This window comes from Harpia harpyja, chromosome 18, assembly GCF_026419915.1.
Source record: "Harpia harpyja isolate bHarHar1 chromosome 18, bHarHar1 primary haplotype, whole genome shotgun sequence".
Classification (NCBI taxonomy): Eukaryota; Metazoa; Chordata; class Aves; order Accipitriformes; family Accipitridae; genus Harpia; species Harpia harpyja.
In genome coordinates this window covers 6,819,649-6,838,862 of record NC_068957.1, presented here as the reverse complement: position 1 = coordinate 6,838,862, position 19,214 = coordinate 6,819,649, and the positions used below count along the sequence as shown (strand labels likewise).

General features: G+C 34.7%; 1 protein-coding gene across 2 annotated transcripts in view; it reads right to left on the bottom strand.

Moving 5' to 3' along the window:
* Positions 1–19,214, bottom strand: part of THOC2 (THO complex subunit 2) — a 56,759-nt gene that overhangs the window by 21,090 nt on the left and 16,455 nt on the right. The window contains exons 8-22 of one of the 2 annotated variants that reach the window (XM_052813152.1): positions 18,230–18,396; positions 17,537–17,629; positions 14,908–15,063; positions 11,144–11,316; positions 10,798–10,993; positions 8,937–8,978; positions 8,193–8,234; positions 6,780–6,910; positions 6,591–6,692; positions 5,230–5,314; positions 4,091–4,184; positions 3,525–3,605; positions 3,147–3,243; positions 1,193–1,310; positions 236–415 (exon numbers count right to left, since the gene is read on the bottom strand). In XM_052813152.1, coding sequence (XP_052669112.1) covers positions 236–415; positions 1,193–1,310; positions 3,147–3,243; positions 3,525–3,605; positions 4,091–4,184; positions 5,230–5,314; positions 6,591–6,692; positions 6,780–6,910; positions 8,193–8,234; positions 8,937–8,978; positions 10,798–10,993; positions 11,144–11,316; positions 14,908–15,063; positions 17,537–17,629; positions 18,230–18,396 — 1,757 coding nt within the window. The remainder of the gene's footprint in view (positions 1–235; positions 416–1,192; positions 1,311–3,146; positions 3,244–3,524; positions 3,606–4,090; positions 4,185–5,229; positions 5,315–6,590; positions 6,693–6,779; positions 6,911–8,192; positions 8,235–8,936; positions 8,979–10,797; positions 10,994–11,143; positions 11,317–14,907; positions 15,064–17,536; positions 17,630–18,229; positions 18,397–19,214) is intronic. The other variant, XM_052813153.1, reaches the window with a different exon arrangement.

Genomic DNA, 19,214 nt, shown 5'->3' with positions numbered 1-19,214 from the left:
GATGTTTTAATCTTTCACTCAGAAATCACTTGTCAATACAATATATATTTAATATACCCATATATTTTAATGAGATTACTGCAACTGATTTGGAAAATTCTTATATATTCATATTTATTGGGCTGAATTTTTATATATCCTTATTTTTGTGCTGAATTCTTATATGTTGTGCTGATACGCTAGAAGTTACCAAAGAAAAGGAGGGGTTCTTATAAATGCAAATGTTTTTACTTGCCTGATCATACAGTTTTCCCACCAGCTTCAGATGTTTTTCCCCTCCCTCTTGAAAGATCACACCATTTCTCTGTTGAGCCATAAGCAAGCACAGTGGAAGGGCAAGATCATGGTCCAATAATGCATCTTTCAATCTCTGAGAAGATTTTTTTGTATTCCTGATTTGTCCAAAGTATCCACCCTGCACAGAACAGAAAAAGTTACCCAAGTTTGGAAATAATGCATCACAAATGGAAATCATACATGCTTCTGACTGCGGAAATACTGATGAATTAACATCAATACAGTTTCCTGTCCATCAATAAAACTCTCTCTCTGGATCCTGTACTGCAACGCAAGTATATAAGAATCAGAAACTAACTGGTCTTGCATGTTATTAATTACATCTTTTACACAGTAAATGAAGAGCGACATTTCAGCTCAGACATCATGACACTGCATTTTAGACCTAGGTCTGCTGTGATCTGCTCAAAGTCTCTGTTCAGCACAGGAATTTCAGATTTTAGTTCCGATTATAGCTATTCAAGTCCCTAGACAGCTGAGTCTAGGTCAGACTCAACTAGGTCTTTGACACCAAGGCTGTAACAGTTTTAGCTGTTAAAATGGTTTAAGATACTACTCTACAGAACAGGGAGCTGCTACCCCCAGAGCAGGGCTAAAACAGCAGGACTGCACAACGTACAAGCTCACTGGCTGCTATAATTCGCAGGTCTGTCATGTAACACTGGATAATGAAGGCTGCTTTCATTAATATGGGATGCTGTGAAGCACAACAATTAAGGCTCATGTATACATTGTCTTGGCTGCCTGTCTGCAAGGCCTATAAAGCTCAATGGAGTGGGAAGCTCTCTGATGAAAGCAGTAATACCTCTCAGCTGTGCTGCCAGAATTCATGAATCAGAGTCTTTAGAACAACCATTAATAAGCAATAGCTATTATAAATTTAACACGAACACACCTCAGCTTTTAGTTGTTCTCCACCAGTCATGGCTTCCAATTGTTCCATTGTCATTTCCTCTGTAATTTCTATCCCTGCCATTTTCTGTACTACCTCTTTTAAAATAAGCAAATCAAAGCTGCACAGAAAACAGAAAAGTGGAGTAAAAACAAGAAAATTTGTTTAAGAAATGGAAGCTTATGACATTCAATACACAGTACAAAGCAACGCTATGATGCACATTAAAACAAGTAACATTTTAATTCTTTTTTGAAAAAGAAACTAGTATGCTGAGTGCACAAGGATTTCTTTATTGCAAGTAAAAAGTTAGTACTTAAAAGCAATGCAGGCATTCAACAGCTGGATTTCAGAACACCCCTTCAGAACAATTCCATTGTTTTTGAAAATAATAGTGACTGTGGTGCTATTAACTTTTAAATATCAACAAATTAATCATAAAGTTTATTGCTCCCTTTTGTCCTTTACATACTTCAAGCCGTATCTATACGGTTATTTCATGAACATAGAATATTCTAAACTCTATTAAAAATTTCTAGAATAGTACACAGCCTTAGAAATTTACTGGCAAAATTAGTCTGAAGAGGACATTTGGAACATGGAAAACACTTTTTTACATGAAACACAGAATATACAAAACACTCCAGTAATCATCCCGTCCAGAGACTAGGCTTTACCTCCTGCTCCGAATTCTGTAAGGGCAATGACTTTTCCTCAACAGACGTATAGTAAATTTTATCATAATCATTCAAATCAGCAATATTTTCCAGTAACTTCTGAAATTTGTGTGACCTACTTATAAAAAGCGTTGACCCGTGCCCTTCAAAACAGAGTTTTATATTTAAATAATTTATATTGTTTATATTTTTGTTTGCTTTTGCAACCATAAGTATGTTTTCTGTCTAGTAACTATGCAACACCAGCATATACTCCAATTCAAATACTTGAATACTCCAGTCCTATGGAACTGTCATAGTGGTAGATCCATTTTATTTCTACGACCCTAAATACTAAACTGAATATTAAAAACAATTTGATTTTTTTTTTTCCAGAAGTCTTAATACTTAATTCTGGGCAAAGACAAGAAACATTACTTACCCTTCCTCTGTAGCTCAATGTGATTGTACCATCATCAGAATACAAAACAAATTGGGGACAGGGGAGCACATGAGACTGAGTGTCTACATTGCAGGGAATGGAAAAAACTAGATTTCTCAACATAAATACCCTAAAATAACATGCTGCATTAACTCCATGGGTAAGCTGTCTTTCAGTAAGCATATGGGGAGTCATAATAGAAAAAAGATGATACTCACCTATGTGATAAAAATAACACATTAAAATTAAATAAATAAATGAAACAATAATATTAAGTGATAATGATGGAACGACAAAAGGGAAAGGAAGATTTAAGTTGCAAACCTTGTTTAAAAAAGTTTTTTTGAGTTATGATTAACATTGATGTATCAAGAAGCAATTCAACTGCCATTAAATAAATTGAACAAAGTACTTAAAATAATATTATAATGTTAAGAGCCATCCCTACAGAGAAGACATTATGAGAAAGAAAAAACTAAACCTGTAACAGTCACACCCTTTTATATCACGGATACCTATTTTTTAAATAACGTATAATAATTTCCATGACAGTATTACAGACCAGCAGGGTTTTTCCCCTGTCTGGGTAGTTGTTAATAAAACTGTATTAAAGTAAGTTACAGATCAAAAATCAGTACTTCAAAAATAATGTGTCACAGTTAAACAATTAAAGGAAAAATAACGTACTAAAGAGAATATTATTCTTTCTGCTATTTAAATTTCTTAACCTTCCTGGTATTATGAATGGAGTTTTACCACTACTAGACTAATTACTACATCAAGCACCCATGTATCAGCAAACACCAAAATAATACATTATAAAAATTGAGTTTATAAAGACCAGTTGTGCAAGACTTGCCTTTTCCCGGCTTTCAGTTGGTTGGCTACATATTGAAGTAGACCAGCAAGTTCAATTGGGTATTTTCGGAAAACTGCACCACAAAAGCTAGCCAGACCTAAAGCAAGGAGAAACAGCTGTGACTGCACGTCATGAAATACTAATTGCTAAATAAGCATTAACGAAGTACACATGGAATGTTAGCAATATATGTATTTTTGTAATACAAATAAAAAAATATTTTCCTATTTATTAAATTTGCTAGCTCTCTGCCTTGTTTAAAAAATTAGCTGGTAGATCCAAGTGAAATATTGATCATAACGATCAATAGTATGGTAGAGCATAGGGAGGGTGAAGTATTTTAAACATTAATGTAATAAATTAAACAAGAATACTAACTCTGCAGCCAGCTCGAGATCGTAGTGTCATCATGCTTCATTCTCTCCTTTTCAGGGTTTGCCAGAGCTTCAATGATACAGTCTTTAGTGGAGTTAAAGACAATATTTTTCCTCAATTTGTAAAAACAAAAGTTACACAGACCTGTTTTTCCAGCTCCACAATTTGTAATGTATGAACATAATATGCAAGTATAGCAAGCATAATATAAGGGATCCACTAACATAGTTATGGTATAAAGAAATAAAATCATGAAAGAAATGGTAACTTAAAAGGCAGTATTTACCTCACTATTTACAGGATCATCATGCCTTCAAGAATAGAGTGAAAGTAGTAAAAAACCCTTCAAAATAAAGTATAATTTTCATAGTGTGAAAGAACAAATAGAGTGGGTTCTGTAACCCACTAAGAGGGCAAAGGTATTTGCAAACTTCACTGAAGTTTCCAGCAAAAAGCAGCAAGAATAGAAAACAATAGAAGGTAATATTTACTCACAGACAACAGGTTTAATCTGGCTACAGCTGCAACTTTATCAGTAACTAGATATATTGACTTACATAAAAGGATACATGCCAAAACATCGTAGTTCAGTGAAGTGAGGTATTTCAGTGAATCAACAACTGGAGTTATTAAGTTATCGTATTTTTGTATTTGTGATAAAATCTGAAAGTTACAAAAGACATTCAGCTGAACAGGAACAGTATTTCTTATCTTTCACATAATAAATCAAAACTGTTTAACAATGCTCGTCTTGAAAACCTACACAAAACATCCTTTGAAATTAATTTTTCAGAAGGTCCTAAACCACTTTCAAAGTAATAGGTAATCATTAATTTATCTAGTACCTTTGAGATATCCGTGAAACATGTCTCTAACATGTAAAAACAATTCTGTATAATTATTTTTCTTCTCAATTATCAGAAAATAAAATCACGGAAACATTTCACTCTTTTTTTCCTCCCCCTAAGATTTCTTAAGAATCCTAAACCTTAGCAATAAGAGTTTCTGTTGCTACTTATAATAATAAAAAAACTATTTAAAAAAAATGAACGTAGGTCATGAAAGAATACAAAGTAAACTGCATTAATAAAATTTTAGAATGTTCTCTTTGGTACATGACCCGCACACATATCTGTGTGTATTACAGTATTAATCTCTTCAAGTAAAGTCTAAAAACTGGTAGATCAATAATCACAAATCACATTTGTGAGTAAGGTGGAGGTCCATCAACATACTTTACACCTCTCAAGCATTCTGTAGCACCAAGTAATCTTTAAAATCCTCTCCAACTTCATAGGTGTATTTCAGACTTCAAAGCTTTATGTTTTCTCTAAATGACCCTGATGTATCTTCATCACACACACATACAGCTGCCCAGAGCAACCTAACTTGAATCTGCATTCTGCATAACCTGATCAGCACATCCCTGTACCTCCGAGACCCACCTCAGCCATCTCAAATCAAATATTTCACTCCTATAAATAAGGGCATGTCATCTTCTGTGCAGTTGTGGTTGTTCAAGAGCTATTGTCATATTTAATATGCCAGACCTGTGCACTATGAACAAATAATCATATTTTAAAATTTGCATCAAAAGTAAAAAATAATGAAATTACAACTGCCCTCTCCCTAAGACAGCAGGTCCTTTCCTATACTTTAATATCTATTGTTAGGATGAAATAGTATTCAAATACATGTAGATACACACATAATCAAATAAAATTGTAGGATTGCTGTGGCTGAGCTTCCCAATTTGCCTTCCAGAGGGTTTCACATTTTCCTTAGTTAAACGCCTGTAAAAGAGAACATATTTTATTGCAATAGACAAGCTAAAAGAATACTAAAACAACAGGTTAGTTCCAGTGAAAAAACACCTTTATTAGTTGCAGAAATTAAATTCTCACTAGCAGATGTTTTTTTAAGAAACCTGATCATAAGAAATATTACTCCTCTGGGAATCTGAAATTTGTAATCCTGTAACATACAGAGAGTACAAACAAACTAGTTGTCCCCATATTACTATGGACTGTATTCTAGCTTCAACTTTGAGCACTCTGCATTTGGAAGTTGTCAGTGAGACCTATACCACATATAAATATAGCATGTGATGCTGTTGATATCTCCTGCAAATTTAATTTAGCCACATATCAGTCATTTTACATTTGTTGCATTCTGCTCACTGAAAACCAATATTAATTTCATAGTTTTACGCTTCCACAGCATTCCCTACTGAAGATATGAACTTAACATGAAACCTGAAGTCGATACACAAAGTAAATTGTACACATAGCAATCTCAACAACTGACAGCACTGTGGCTCATCTGTACAATTGAATCTACTGTACAAGAGAAGGGATGTGAAGTTTTACAGTCTATGCCAGCTATGCAGCAAGGCAGAAAAGAATCAAAATCATTGTTTCTAGCTTTCACAGCTGCAAGTCCAAAGTCTTTTACCCAGTAACAATTATTCTGTCTTGCCTACGTAGAAAGGTTCTAATTATCCACATTATAAAACCACAGCATTTGCTTTTGGCAGCAACAAATGGAGAACCCAAATCCCTGACAGTGATGTCAGAGACATTAAATTTGAGGTAAATCTGAAATTTTTTGTGAGCCCACTTGAAGATTAGAATTAATCTTAGAATTAATCATCCCATTCAATTCAACTTACTGCCCTACTTTCAAACTTACAGAAACAAACTGTGACAAGATTTTTGAGAGTCTTTGGATTAAATAGTCTCCATACCTAGAGAAAATATGTTGCACACTGACACTTCCATAAGCAAAGCATTTTATCAAACAACAGCATACCCATGGAAAAGGTTTTAAATAATTTAATGGGACATTTTTCACAGATGAAATACCCTTGTTGGTGACAAATTTGTCTGTATCCTTACTTATTTGACAGTTTTTAATCACAGTACATTAAATACTTCATGAACAAGGATAATCAGTACAATTACTGAGTCAGTAGAAAAGGAATGTATTTGTCAAGTTCTTTTCTCCAGTTAGTGACATGCAATACACTGTACCACAGTTGTTTATTATTTATGGAATTAGAGAACTTACTTCATGATATATTTGGCTCGGTCTATGGTTTGAGCTTTAACTTTCACTAGAAGTGGGTGACTATTGTATGTTTCATTCTTCCACTGCCCATAAAGACGGTACCTTCAGAGATTATAAAGGAAAACTATTTTTAGTACTGACAATTCAAGAGACCACTTCCAAAGAATGGAAACAAATTACTCTACTCACCGGTACTGGTATGGAAAAGTCTTGAACATTCCCCATAATTCTTCAGACATGCATGCATTGCAGTCCATCAGAGAAAGAGATGGCAGTAAGACTTGATCGGTAATACTCAACAAACAGCTAAACAGTATCTCCTGAGATAAAGACAAAAAACTCGAGGTAACTATCAAGTAAGTACATCAGAAGCAATGCTATGCATGCTATGCAGATATGCACGAATTGCACACCTTAGTAGACTGATAAAAAACAAGTTTGCCACAAGATTAAGACTTCCTAACCAAAACCAACCAAACAGAAAATCTAAAAAGGACTTAAAAGTATCTCCCATCATAAATGTTTTTATTAGATAAGTTATGGACCATATATACTGTCAATATTTTATTTGCCTACATAAGGTATTTGAGCAAAGCTGCTGAAGTTTTCGGCAAGCTGCACTCATATTTTCAAATCAAATAAATCATTTAAAAATTAATATACTGTGGATGTGCACGAAGTGCAACAGGAGAAAATAGATTTTGGCACCTACTTTCAATCTATTAAGGTATTCTGTGACACTTCCATTTTCAGAATTCCAGATTAAAACCCGAAGCCACTATACATGTTCCCAAAGCACAGTACCAATTTCCATGTTTTCAGTATCCTATCCTCCCCCTTTCTTAAACATTTCTCTTTCCCACTGAGCTGTTAGAATAACCATAGCCAACCCCCCCCCCCCCAAAAAAACCCCTCCAAACAAAACAAAACAAACAAAAACAAAACACAACCAACCACGCAACAAAAAAATGCCAGAAGAGACTAATTTTCTCTGCAATGATTCAGGAAGTCAGGAAATCAGGACAAGTAAGAAACAGGAGTAATAAGTAAAAATGAAAGTAAAAATGAAAACTGCAAACTTCATTCTGAAAACTTGCTTGTGGATTAAAAAAATTCATTGTGATCAATCTTGATAATTCAATAAATTAGAAAATTCAGAAAGAAATAAATTAGCCAATAAAGAAAAATTAGCCATTGTACTATTAAACACCTCCCCTACCTGTAACTTCTCTTTTTCTCTATGCTCTTGCCCATCTTTAAGATACAAGGTGCCACCATGAAAAGTGTATTTACAGAAAAAAAAGCTAGAGGTACTCCAGCTGATTCCAAGCAAATAAGTAGCAGCATGCACTAAACTAAAAGAACAAGATTAAGTTTGAGGAATGCAGGAAAGGGGGAAAAAAAAAAAAAAAAAGAGAGGACCAGAATACAAAAAAACCCCCTGTGACCGGCTCAAACTTGCCCATAAAAATCAAGACAAGTCTATAGCATACATTTGTTAAAGCATAAAACTCTACAGAGAAAGAAGAGTTGTACAGTCATTAAACATTTGGTCTCAATTACAATCTTGCATAAAAACACCTTCCTCCAAAATAAACTCACCATTTTCTCTTTATCTTCTTGTTTGCTTCCATCAGACTGAAACTATAACAAAGACAATCATGTTAATTGTAGCATAATTAACGTAACAGTTTCAGAACAAGGCTACCTCAGCAAAAGCATGAACCTGAAGGGCCACATGCCTGGTAAATTTTTAATTTTCCAGATCTGTCAGCGTTAAAACATTTTTGAACAGAAATCCAAATGCACAGATGAAAAGCATTGCTTACACATATAGGGGCTTATTACCTCTTTTTGAACCAAAGCGTACAAACTAAAATATCAAAGAAACTTACTATTGTAGATGAACTACTGAATTTTCTTACTGGCAAGAGGAAAAAAAAATGCCCTAAGCATTCACCTTCTACCTAAAAAAACAAACCCAGGACTTCCAACCCAATTATCAACAGCCATAGATTATTTTCCCCATCTTTCCTCTCACAATAATTCCCTCTTAAGCTTTTAGTCTTCATTATTAAGTTACTTTCTTTTCTCTCTTCTTGTTCCACTCACCATCAAAAGCATATTAAGCTATCACACCAGTAAGTGCACAATTATTTTAAAGGTACACTTGAGCATGAAAGCTGCAGTGCAATGTTAGTAGTCTAACTTTTAAACTACTGTATGGGTTAACTTACAGTCAAATCACCTCCAGTTATAAGTATTTCTACTGTGTGTTAAATGTAGTTTCATAACTAGAACATGCTGATGGCAATAGTGCATTAAAAATAACTTTCCCTATGTTACCTTAACCACTCTGTCACTGACGAATTTCTTCATAGTTCCAACCTAGAGCAAATAGCTAAAATGTTGCTCATTCTTGTCAGAAACACATTAAACTATTATATTCATATATTCACAGTAAAACTGCACAAGAGATTCCTATAACCAAGTAATCTCCATTCCACTGTACATATCCACAAAGAAACAAGGGCTTTCTCACAAACCTTCAATACTTGAACTTAATTACAAAGTAGTCCTAATAGTCTGCTGACAGCAGTAAAATGGATTACTCCCTTGAAATTACAATTTCCAAGTTAACTGCATTGTCAGGGGAACATAGCGTATCACTCATACACCAATCTTCTCACAGGCCAGCAAAAAATAAGCATGCTATAAAGCAAAAACATTAACCACTGGGAAATCTTATCATTCTGGATGAGAAGATGCTGAGAAATCATCCCTCCTACAAAGATACGGAAGTAGGGGAAGATAGAAATGCTTGAATTTACCATGATTTTAATACAAAGACAACTTGGAACCCAAACTTAGTGCAGCTTCCGTCACCCTATCATTGCATCTTGGAACCTGATGAGAGCAAACTCTCTTGCCAAAATCTGTTAGGTTAGACAAAAAGATCAATCCCAATAATTATCTGTGTTCTTAGCTCTGCATCATCAAGTACAGCTGGACATGAAAGCTTCCCCTCAGGTGGTACATAAATTTTGAACATTCCAGTATTTGTTAGTTGTAATAAAAAATACTTCCAAGAAAAAAAAGTTATAAAACTGCAAATCTCCCCTCCAGTACCATTTAGATCAACCAAACTCTCCAACTTTCAGTTTTAAGGTAAAATAACAAGCTAAATAACAAAAACAGTGATTTTTAAGTTTGGGGGGTTTGTTTGTTTGTTTTTAATAACAACAACAATAATAATAATAATAATTTTTAAATTATTTCAAAAACTTTGAATTGCAAAGTTTCTCTGAGCTGCTATTTAAAAATAATTTTAAAACCCTCTTTTGTTGACTTGAAAATAAAACAAAAACTGCTAGTCAAATAAGCAAATTGCCAGAGAAGTAACAAAAGAAATCACTAGCCTCAGTCTGAGCTACTGAGTACATTCCAAGGGAGTTCAGAATATAAATTCAACTTGCAGCCTTTTAAAACAGGTCATACCACCACTCTTTCAATATATACATGGTAAAGATATGGTCAAAAGACAACAACAAATCTCAAGGCCATTTTATTTCTGAAGTTGGCGACTTAAGGCTTTATAAGGTGTTTTAGATCTCCCCACTGAAATCATCCTTAGTGGAATTCCAGAGATTTGTCACCGACACAAGTTTAAGAGCAGCAGCATTTTAACTGGCATAACAGGGGGACACCCCACTAATTAAAAAGATGCAACATCACCTACTTCCCAAGTAACCTAACAGGTGGAATACAAAGTACTATCTTAAGTACTGGATGTGTATTAGGTTATTGCTCCCCATTGTCTACACTGTCGCTCTAATAATGTAAAAGCTTCCATGCAATTAGTATCATATGTCCATTTTGTTTGCAGGGTTTTGTTTTGGGGTTTGGTTTTTTTTTTTTCAATAACCATACACAATGTTTTAAAAGATGAAGACCATAATGAGAAATCAGTTATGGCTAAATATTCCTGGTTATAAACTTAAAGTGCCTTAAGTTGTTCATAAAAATGTTTGTTATGTTTATTGATCATAAAAATGATCAAGAATTAAAATAAGATTCTCCAAATTTGTCCTTAATCAAAGAAATTTTTTTATGTTTCAGTATCTGAATATATACACAATTAGTAAGACTTGAGCATTTTCTGACATCAGCAGAACTAGTATTTGACAAGCTGTTCTGTCATACCAACCTCTTTCATAAATGCTTTTCCAAGGCGCACCACTTTTGCAAATAAAATGGGATCATGGGAGAGATGCGGACCAAGGTAACAAAGCATGTTGAACACTTCCTTTCTCAAGTCCTCGAAGCTGTCTGCTTGTTTTGGTGCTCTCTTGTTTGGCAAAGAAGAAATTGGTGACCCTTTAGCTCCTTTAGGTACACCAACTCTGAAAAATAAGATGTGCAGCATTTCACATGAAACAGAAGTGAAAATTTTAGAAGTGTACCAATACAGTTGGGCTTATTATTGAATTGATGGTTATAAATAAATACTAGTTTTCCCCTATGTAGCAACATAATTCTACTTTTCACTTTACCTGCGGTACAGAGGTTCAATTGTCACATGTACAAGCTGGCAAAGGGCAATGGCAATAGACTTGTGTGAAGTAGCATAAAACGGAGGCATCTGATCCATAATACTTTGTGCATGCTGCCAATCGCCAATTTTTAATAAAGCTTCCAATAAACCAAGCTTCTGATTATCAGGAGGCTGCAAGATAACAAACAATTAATGAAAATATGTATTCATAAAGTCTTCTTAATATTTCTCCTTAAGCAGTATGCAGCTGTAATCCACAGCCAGAAAAAAAAACCCTAGTATTTCAACTACACAATAAAAAAAATACATAAAATAAAATTCAGCTAGGCATTTAGACAATAAGCACACTTCAAAAGCAATAATAAAGCAATGCATGCAGAATCTAACATCCAGATCAAAGAAAAAAAAGTTAAAAATAAAGTTAAAAACAGAAGTTTATAAAGTTGTCTGACATGTCTGTTAGTGTACTTTTCAAAATGTCACAATCTATTGCAGCTTATTTCTTTACATGACATTTTAAGAACAATGCATTTAAGAATCCTTTGCGTTGTGTGTTGTTCTGGATTTAAAAGCACTGCCAAAATTTCTCTTGCAAAATCGGATTATTAAAAAAAAAACAAAAACAAAAACAAAACAACCAACACCAAACCAAACCCAAAACCTTTACCGGTCTCTTAGTTTGCCAGTATCATAAGTTTCACATTAGCATCTACTCTAGGAGAGTCTAGTTTTAAGTGCAAGTCTACAGGAAGTTTTCCAAATATCCCATTCTGTGATATAGGCATAAGAGGAAATAGGAATTTACAATTAAGATTATGCCTTGAAGCATTTTTACATGGGCATAGTATTGATATATTTTATTGTTATAAGTTGGTTTTCCCTGGTCCCCAAGGTAAAAGTCTATTAGTAAACGACTAATGGTAAAGAATAGTGACTGCAAACTAGCTGTAACTACAAGCCTAAGATGATGTTTACACCGAGGAAAGGAAGATGACAAGTCTAGGACAAAACAGTTAAGCATTTTAAGGCAAAAGGCCAGTTTTATTTAAACCATGCAAACAAACAAGACAGACTGACAAGAACAAAAATTATTACAAAGCAGACGCTTCTGTGGTTCTATAGTTTAAATTTTTTTTTTCCTTTTAAAACTTCTTTGTAACACTGGCAACTATTTTTCTGATAGTTTTGAAAACAGAAAACAGTCTACTACAAAGTAACATGCAGAGGAAAGTTTCAGAACAAAACAAAGTGCACAGATCTATTCTATATTCATGTAGAACTTATGTAGCAATGAAATTTTAGCCTTTCCTTCAGGGGGAGAAAAAAAATATCTGCACATCAGAACAAAATGAGCCACTGAAAGATGAAAAACATACATCTACAATTAGAAATGCACACACTAATGTTATTTTACCACGCAACTAGTTCAAGTTCCTTTGATGCCAAGGATTCTCTTTTTAAGCTAATATATACTATTGTAACAAAAGGGTACACTGATACTTTACTGAAGTGTTTAAAAGCTTTACTTGTGCAGTGTATGCAGGAAGGTTGAAATCCATGTTCAATACAATAGAATTCTTAAATTACAAGTCATGTTATTACAAAAAAAAAAGTCATAAAACAGTTATTTAATGGGTACGAACATACCTGTTAAAGTTCAATACTAGACACCATATTTTTGGCAATTTGGGTTTTTGGGGTGATTACTAACTGTATCGGAATCCGTGTTTTTACTCACACAGTCTTTCTAGGCGTTATGTGTTAGCATGCTATTTCACTTCCAAAGCAGTCACTGCTCACACACATGCATGCTGCTTGACTGGGTCTCTCTTTAGGTAAGCAAGCTCTTCTGAAACATGCTCTCCAAAAGCAAAAGCATGCATGGCACAGAGAAGAGTCAGTCTGGAATTGCTGTCAAATCTAGTCATACTGCTGAGTTCTGTGACCTCTCAAGTATCTCCCTATTATTCGGTTAGGTCAAATGCATCTTAAGAGGCAAAAGTAGGTAATGCATTTGCCAATACTAAATATTCGTATTAGAGTCATGAGACGATAATAAATTTTAACCATGCAAAATAAGCACTTTGTGGATTTAAAAGAAAAGTTAAGTCAGTAATTGTTAAACACTATTTTCCTTATCCAGGCATTTATTCCATGGTACCCTATCGAAAATTGTATCCAGTATGCAGTTCTAATGTACAAAGTACTCAAATTTAGACTGTCAACAGCTTTCACATGTTGTTACTCTACTAATTGCTATGAAATGCACAGCTAATCACATACAAAAATACTAACACAGAAACAAGCTCTTCACGAAACAGCATGCATTGCATAACTGTGTGAAGTGTCACAGAAATTGTTTTTAAGTACAGCTCACCATTTTCCTGTCACACAGGCTCAGATTTTGTTGTCATTGTAATCCTTTAGAAAAATGTTGCAGTTTCTGCTAGAGCTTAAAATTCCCTAGTACTTAATTCTAAAGCTTAGCCATAAAAACTGTCTTAATTCTTCTGACATTACTTGCAATACATACACTCCCCACATCCCATCAAGAGTTTAGTTTTCCATCAGAACGTGGTGACATGCATGCTTCAAAGAATACCAGGCAGCCTTGTCTGTCTGCAGAGAAGGTGGACCAAAGCAATGTGGTATAATCAAAAGGGATATTGAAATAATGAGTGGGAGAGAGGTCAGAAACTTAAAGCTAGTGAAAGGAATCAGTTTAAGCAGCAGATGTGGCTGCAGTTGAGAGCCAGAGAGCAGTGACTATATCAGCTGCCTGAAGGAAGAAATTGAAATTAGCTTTTTCAAGCTAGGCAAGAAAAATGGAAGGAGAAAGGAAGGTCAGAGATGTACAGAATCAAGGTGGGGTAGAACAAATGGGAGTGAGTAGACAAAACAAATTAACATAATGAATCCAGGAGGATACAGAAAATTAAGAACAGAAACTGTGAAGACTGATAGACCCCTCCCGCTCCCCAGTACGCCACTTAGAAAATGCAAATATCAAGCTTTTATTTTACTTTTTTTGTTTTAAAAAAGATGTTTGAGCAGTACTTAGACACTCAAATGAATATGACAATACAAAGGCTGCTAAGAGATTAAATAATTTTTTTTTTTAAGTAAGGCTTGGACACACTGAAACAAATTAGACCTAGGGCAAGATGAACAATACATGATGTCATAGCACCTTAAATAAAGACTATACTTTCACACATACGAAGACACACATCTAATGGAAAGCACAGCAGATAGTTACAATTAAAAGTGTTCAGTTAAAACCTTTTTCTACAATGCAGGATAACTATACCAGCATTCATAAGTCTGCCAGTTCTATACATCCTAATTCTTGATTGAGAGAAATAAAGAATAAATTCTTACTAATGTCCTTATTTTTAAGGAATCCACTAGGATTATACTATCACAGGTCCTAGAAAACACAGCTGTTAAAGACTGTGAAGTATATTGATGCTGGGTCATACCTATTGGAGCTGATACATTAAAAAAAAAAAAAGGGAGGAAAAATTATTTAGCCATTGAATCAAGAACATTAAACCTTGAGAAATCCAGAACAAACCCCAAACCATGCATTTTTGCACTTGTTATACTGAATGTGCAATCAGAGATAGATACAAGCCTTCCAAGTACCTAACTGTCTATGTTTCAAAAAAATACAAAGATGTTTTCATAACAATTGTTATGTTTAGTTTAAAATAATTTAAAATCATTTTGTTGGGCAGGAAACTATTCAAAGGCACACACCTTTTCGGTTTTCTCCTCCTCTTTTTCTTTTTCCTTCTCCTTTTCCTCGGTCTTTTCAGAGGATAAGACAACCATCGTAAGTTTTCTGACAATTTGCTTAGCTTCCACTATCTCTCGCTTGTGTTCCTCAATGATGGCATTATCCCCCGGAAGAAGCTAAAAACACAGAACAAACATCACATCTGAAAATTCAAGTGACCTATTGCTACTTTTGATCACTTGAGCTTGAAGCAGAAGTTTGTCCTTCCTTGTTACTAATCAGATAAACTTACTCCCTGAAACATCCCTTTCCTTGCTACCATCATCCCAACAAGGAAGTATACTATTAACAGACTATTCTGAAATCAAGGATTCATGAAAAATAATACTGTTCTACTTCCTCACAACCATTAGTTGTATAAGCTTCCCTTCCCCCCTCCAATTTACCATTCAGCTGTACCTATATGGTGACAATTACGCACATACTTGATAACATTTACAAAATTCAGGGTCTTAAAGTGAATATTCAAAAGCATAAATTTACTTGGTCATCTAAAGGAAAAAAAAAAATTTCAAAGAAAACCAGGTTACCTACTTAAACGCACATTTTGATTGCACTTTATTTTAAAGGAATACCATTTAAAGCTTACCAAATTTCCCATTTATCAGCAATGTGGGTTAAACATATGTAACATCTGTTCCTTGAAAACCATCTTCCATTAAGAGATACCCAGTATGATAAAACCTTAGCACAGTCTTGTACTTGAGAACTATCAGAGTGAGGAATATAAACCTACACTCAAAAATTAAAAGGGCAAGTTGTGAGACTGAACAAAAGCTCTTTTTCTGACAAAGCCAAACTTCAATTTGATTCCCAAAATCATGCTCAAACTTTAACTGCAAATAAGTAATCAAAACTTACTGTAGCGTCATGACCTCTTTGATACAGTAATCTTTTCTTCTGTTGTTTTTAACAGGGGAAGATTTTTACTGTTTTTTCTCCTCCCAAACTGACAGCAGAAGAAGGAAAGACTAAGCATCACCTTCTTCAGAGAAAAGATAGTAGAATTCATCAATTTCATAGAAATTTGGGGAAGAAAGAATCCCACTTGAGGAGGTAAAAAGGTTTAAAGAGCTCACTCTTCTCATTTGAAAACCCAGGTAACCTACTAACATTCACCAAGAAATACCTAGTGTGGAATTTCAAGGGTTAAATCACATCTTCAGAATGCAATACATATTATATATGGCTGTGTGTATATATATACAAATAGAAACCAGTTCTTACAGTCTTGTAAGGGGAAGGGAGGGCAGGGCAGAGGTGGGGAGAACATTCTTGATATGAATGATAATCCTGACAGCTGCTATTATATACAAGCTGCACAATATATACCACTTAAGACTCCACACCTACATGCTAATTATTTTCTTGAAACTCCCATAGCAAGTTCAATTAAGCCTGTACTGAAAATAGGAAAAAAATGCCATCCTAAACATGCAAAGACAGACAGAAAGACTGGCAGAGAGATTCTGGAATCAAAGTAGATTAAAAGTGAGACTGAGAATCAACATGACAAAGGTGAACAGTATAAATGAATGCAGGGACCATTCTAGGTGTAAGACTGCCAGAAAACATGCCCATACCTATACAGGTCTGAGTTGAGATTGCACAGCTCACTAATTCTGAGTCTGAGCATTTGTTTGTAAGCTTACAAACATTCCTTAACAAACTAGCATTATTATCATGCATTGTTCCCTCCCCACCAATTATCTGAGACACACACTCCTCCTCTTGCTCCACCTGACACACTTTCAGCCAAAACACTCCTATGAAGCCAGAGACAGCTTTTGACAAGTCAGATTGTGACTAAGGCTATTAACTGCCACAAAAATTAATGGCAAGACTACATTCCAAAATTTCCATAGTTCTGACTAGAGCTCATTTCCTTGATTCCAGTGGAAGAGTTAAGAGTCTTAAAATATCTATGGATATTCTGAAATTAAAAATTGGTGTATAATGTAAAATTATTTTGATAACTGTAACATTCTGTTTACCATCTGCCAAACTGGTATGTTGGTTGGCTTCTAAGACTGTCAGACTGGAGAGGGTAAGTCTCTCTGATTAAATCTGAACAAGTAACTCCATTTTCCTCTTTCAACCTAACAAATGGTGAGAATTCTTGTGGATGGAATGAGAGGCCTATTCAGGAATACGTAAGAGTTTAAAAAAAAAAAATCCTACTATTAAACTAAACAAAGAACGCTAAGAGTTGATCATCCTACCACTTTTTTCAAAAATTGATCTTGTGAAGCAAGACGCTCAAAGGGTATAGATCTTAAAGAAGGTTACTTGGGCATTTAAAGCATACTCAGGCATTTACCTCCTACCTCCTATTCAGGCATGAGGTAAACAATCTGGAGGATGCTACACAGATTATTCAAAGAAAGTGTATCAGCATTTGTATTTCACTGTGTGTTGATTTGAATATGCGGCATTAGAAAGTGCTGGAAATTTTAAAAGACATTAAACATGCACATATGCAGGTATTACACAGTATGTCCTGAATCTGAAGCTTTAGGAATAGGGTAAAATATCTGGCTTGCTTTTTAAAATTTTCTTAGTTTTGGCATTTGACAGAGTAGCACTTACATGAACATAAAGATCTTCCAAATCTATGAGATTATGTTGCAAAAGGACAGCAGCAACTCTGTATAAGGAGGAAGGTGTCTCACCACTTGGATCCTAAAAAGGACAAAATTGCAAATTTAAGAAAAAAAGCAGACCACTGCAGAAGGTCATGAAACAGAAAAGAAACTAATCAAAGTTCAGATGAAACATATTAATCCACAGTTCTCCTTGTTATCATGTTATTTAACTGCTGTTACTCCAAAGCCACTAGACTTAACTGGAATACACAATCAGAATTTTCAGAAACAAAAACATTTAATTATCTTCACACCTTATGGTGCTTGTACGCAATTCCTAATCGAACATTTAAAACAACCTTTAATATTTTATCAAATATGAACAATGACTCCCTTGCAAACACGCTCTTCGCTCCCGGGAACAAGTTCATAAGGTACAACCTCTTCTTTAATTCAAGTCTTTATGTACCTATACAAGTTCAAAGGGAAGGTATCAAGACTGTTTTCAGCTGTCTTGGAGAATGCTAAGCACTATCCTCTAAAATAAATTAGTGACTTCCACTCAACTCATGAAATTGCTGCTTTTAATACTGGAATTTTACAACTTGGAAATTAATTTCTATGTAAAAAAGAAATCTGCAGCAACACTGAGTACAACCAACCACCGAAAAAAAAATTAAGAATGGAAATACATTACCTGATAAAATTTGAATTTGAACCCAAGGATATGGCACAGAGTTTGAGGTTCACACATGTACATGTAAGACTCTATCAGTGGTACAAAGAAGTCATCATACTCAGGCCTGCACTCATAGACTTCTAGGATAATATCCAAAACTCTGTTAGGATCAAGGTTAAAACATCCTAGTGGAGAAGAACAGAGTAGAAAAGCTTAACATTGCTACTTTGCATCTTCATTCTGTTACTAAACCACAAATGCATTAGTTTTTAAAGTTAATTCTTTTCAGTTAAAATTGAGCCTGGATTTATCTACAGCAAAACAATCTGTATCATCTGTAAATACAGCATCAATTGTTTTGACTTGTGTTGAATATTGAATTAGGCAAAGATACTAAACAGGACTTTCAATTCAGATTACAGAAAAACTAGAAATTGCCATCTTAAGGTGAACATTTAATAAGTAAAAACCCAACCTCACTAATACCACAGTGCCAGCAAAAGGCATGGGCTGCTTCCTCTCCCCTTGTGCTGGCACACATTCATGCAGTCACACAAATCAGCCAGCTAGAAATCATTTTACACCCCAAAAATTGTTCTGGTTTGAGCTAGACCCTGAGCCATCCTGATCCTGTCAATTCAGTATCATTGCTAGCATTAGGGAGAACGGTTTGTTTATTTTGAGGGGAGCAAGAGGAATGGTATAGATCAGCTTAAGCCAATGCTGTAATCATACCTGTACTTTACCACATTAACATTTCCACCAAAACTCCAGGAGACATGCTTGAGACAAAAATATTACTTGTATCAAAAGAATCCACATCTAGACTATTTTCTTCACTGTGCCATTGGAAGTTTTATCCAGGCACATCCACTACGCAGACAGATAATTGCATCAGTCTTTCCTCCCCAAAAGCCATCTCCACTACACCAGGACCTACTGCAAGTCAGTACTTTAAAAGAATTGACAATTTATAGGAAGTCTATTTGCAACTCCTAAAATT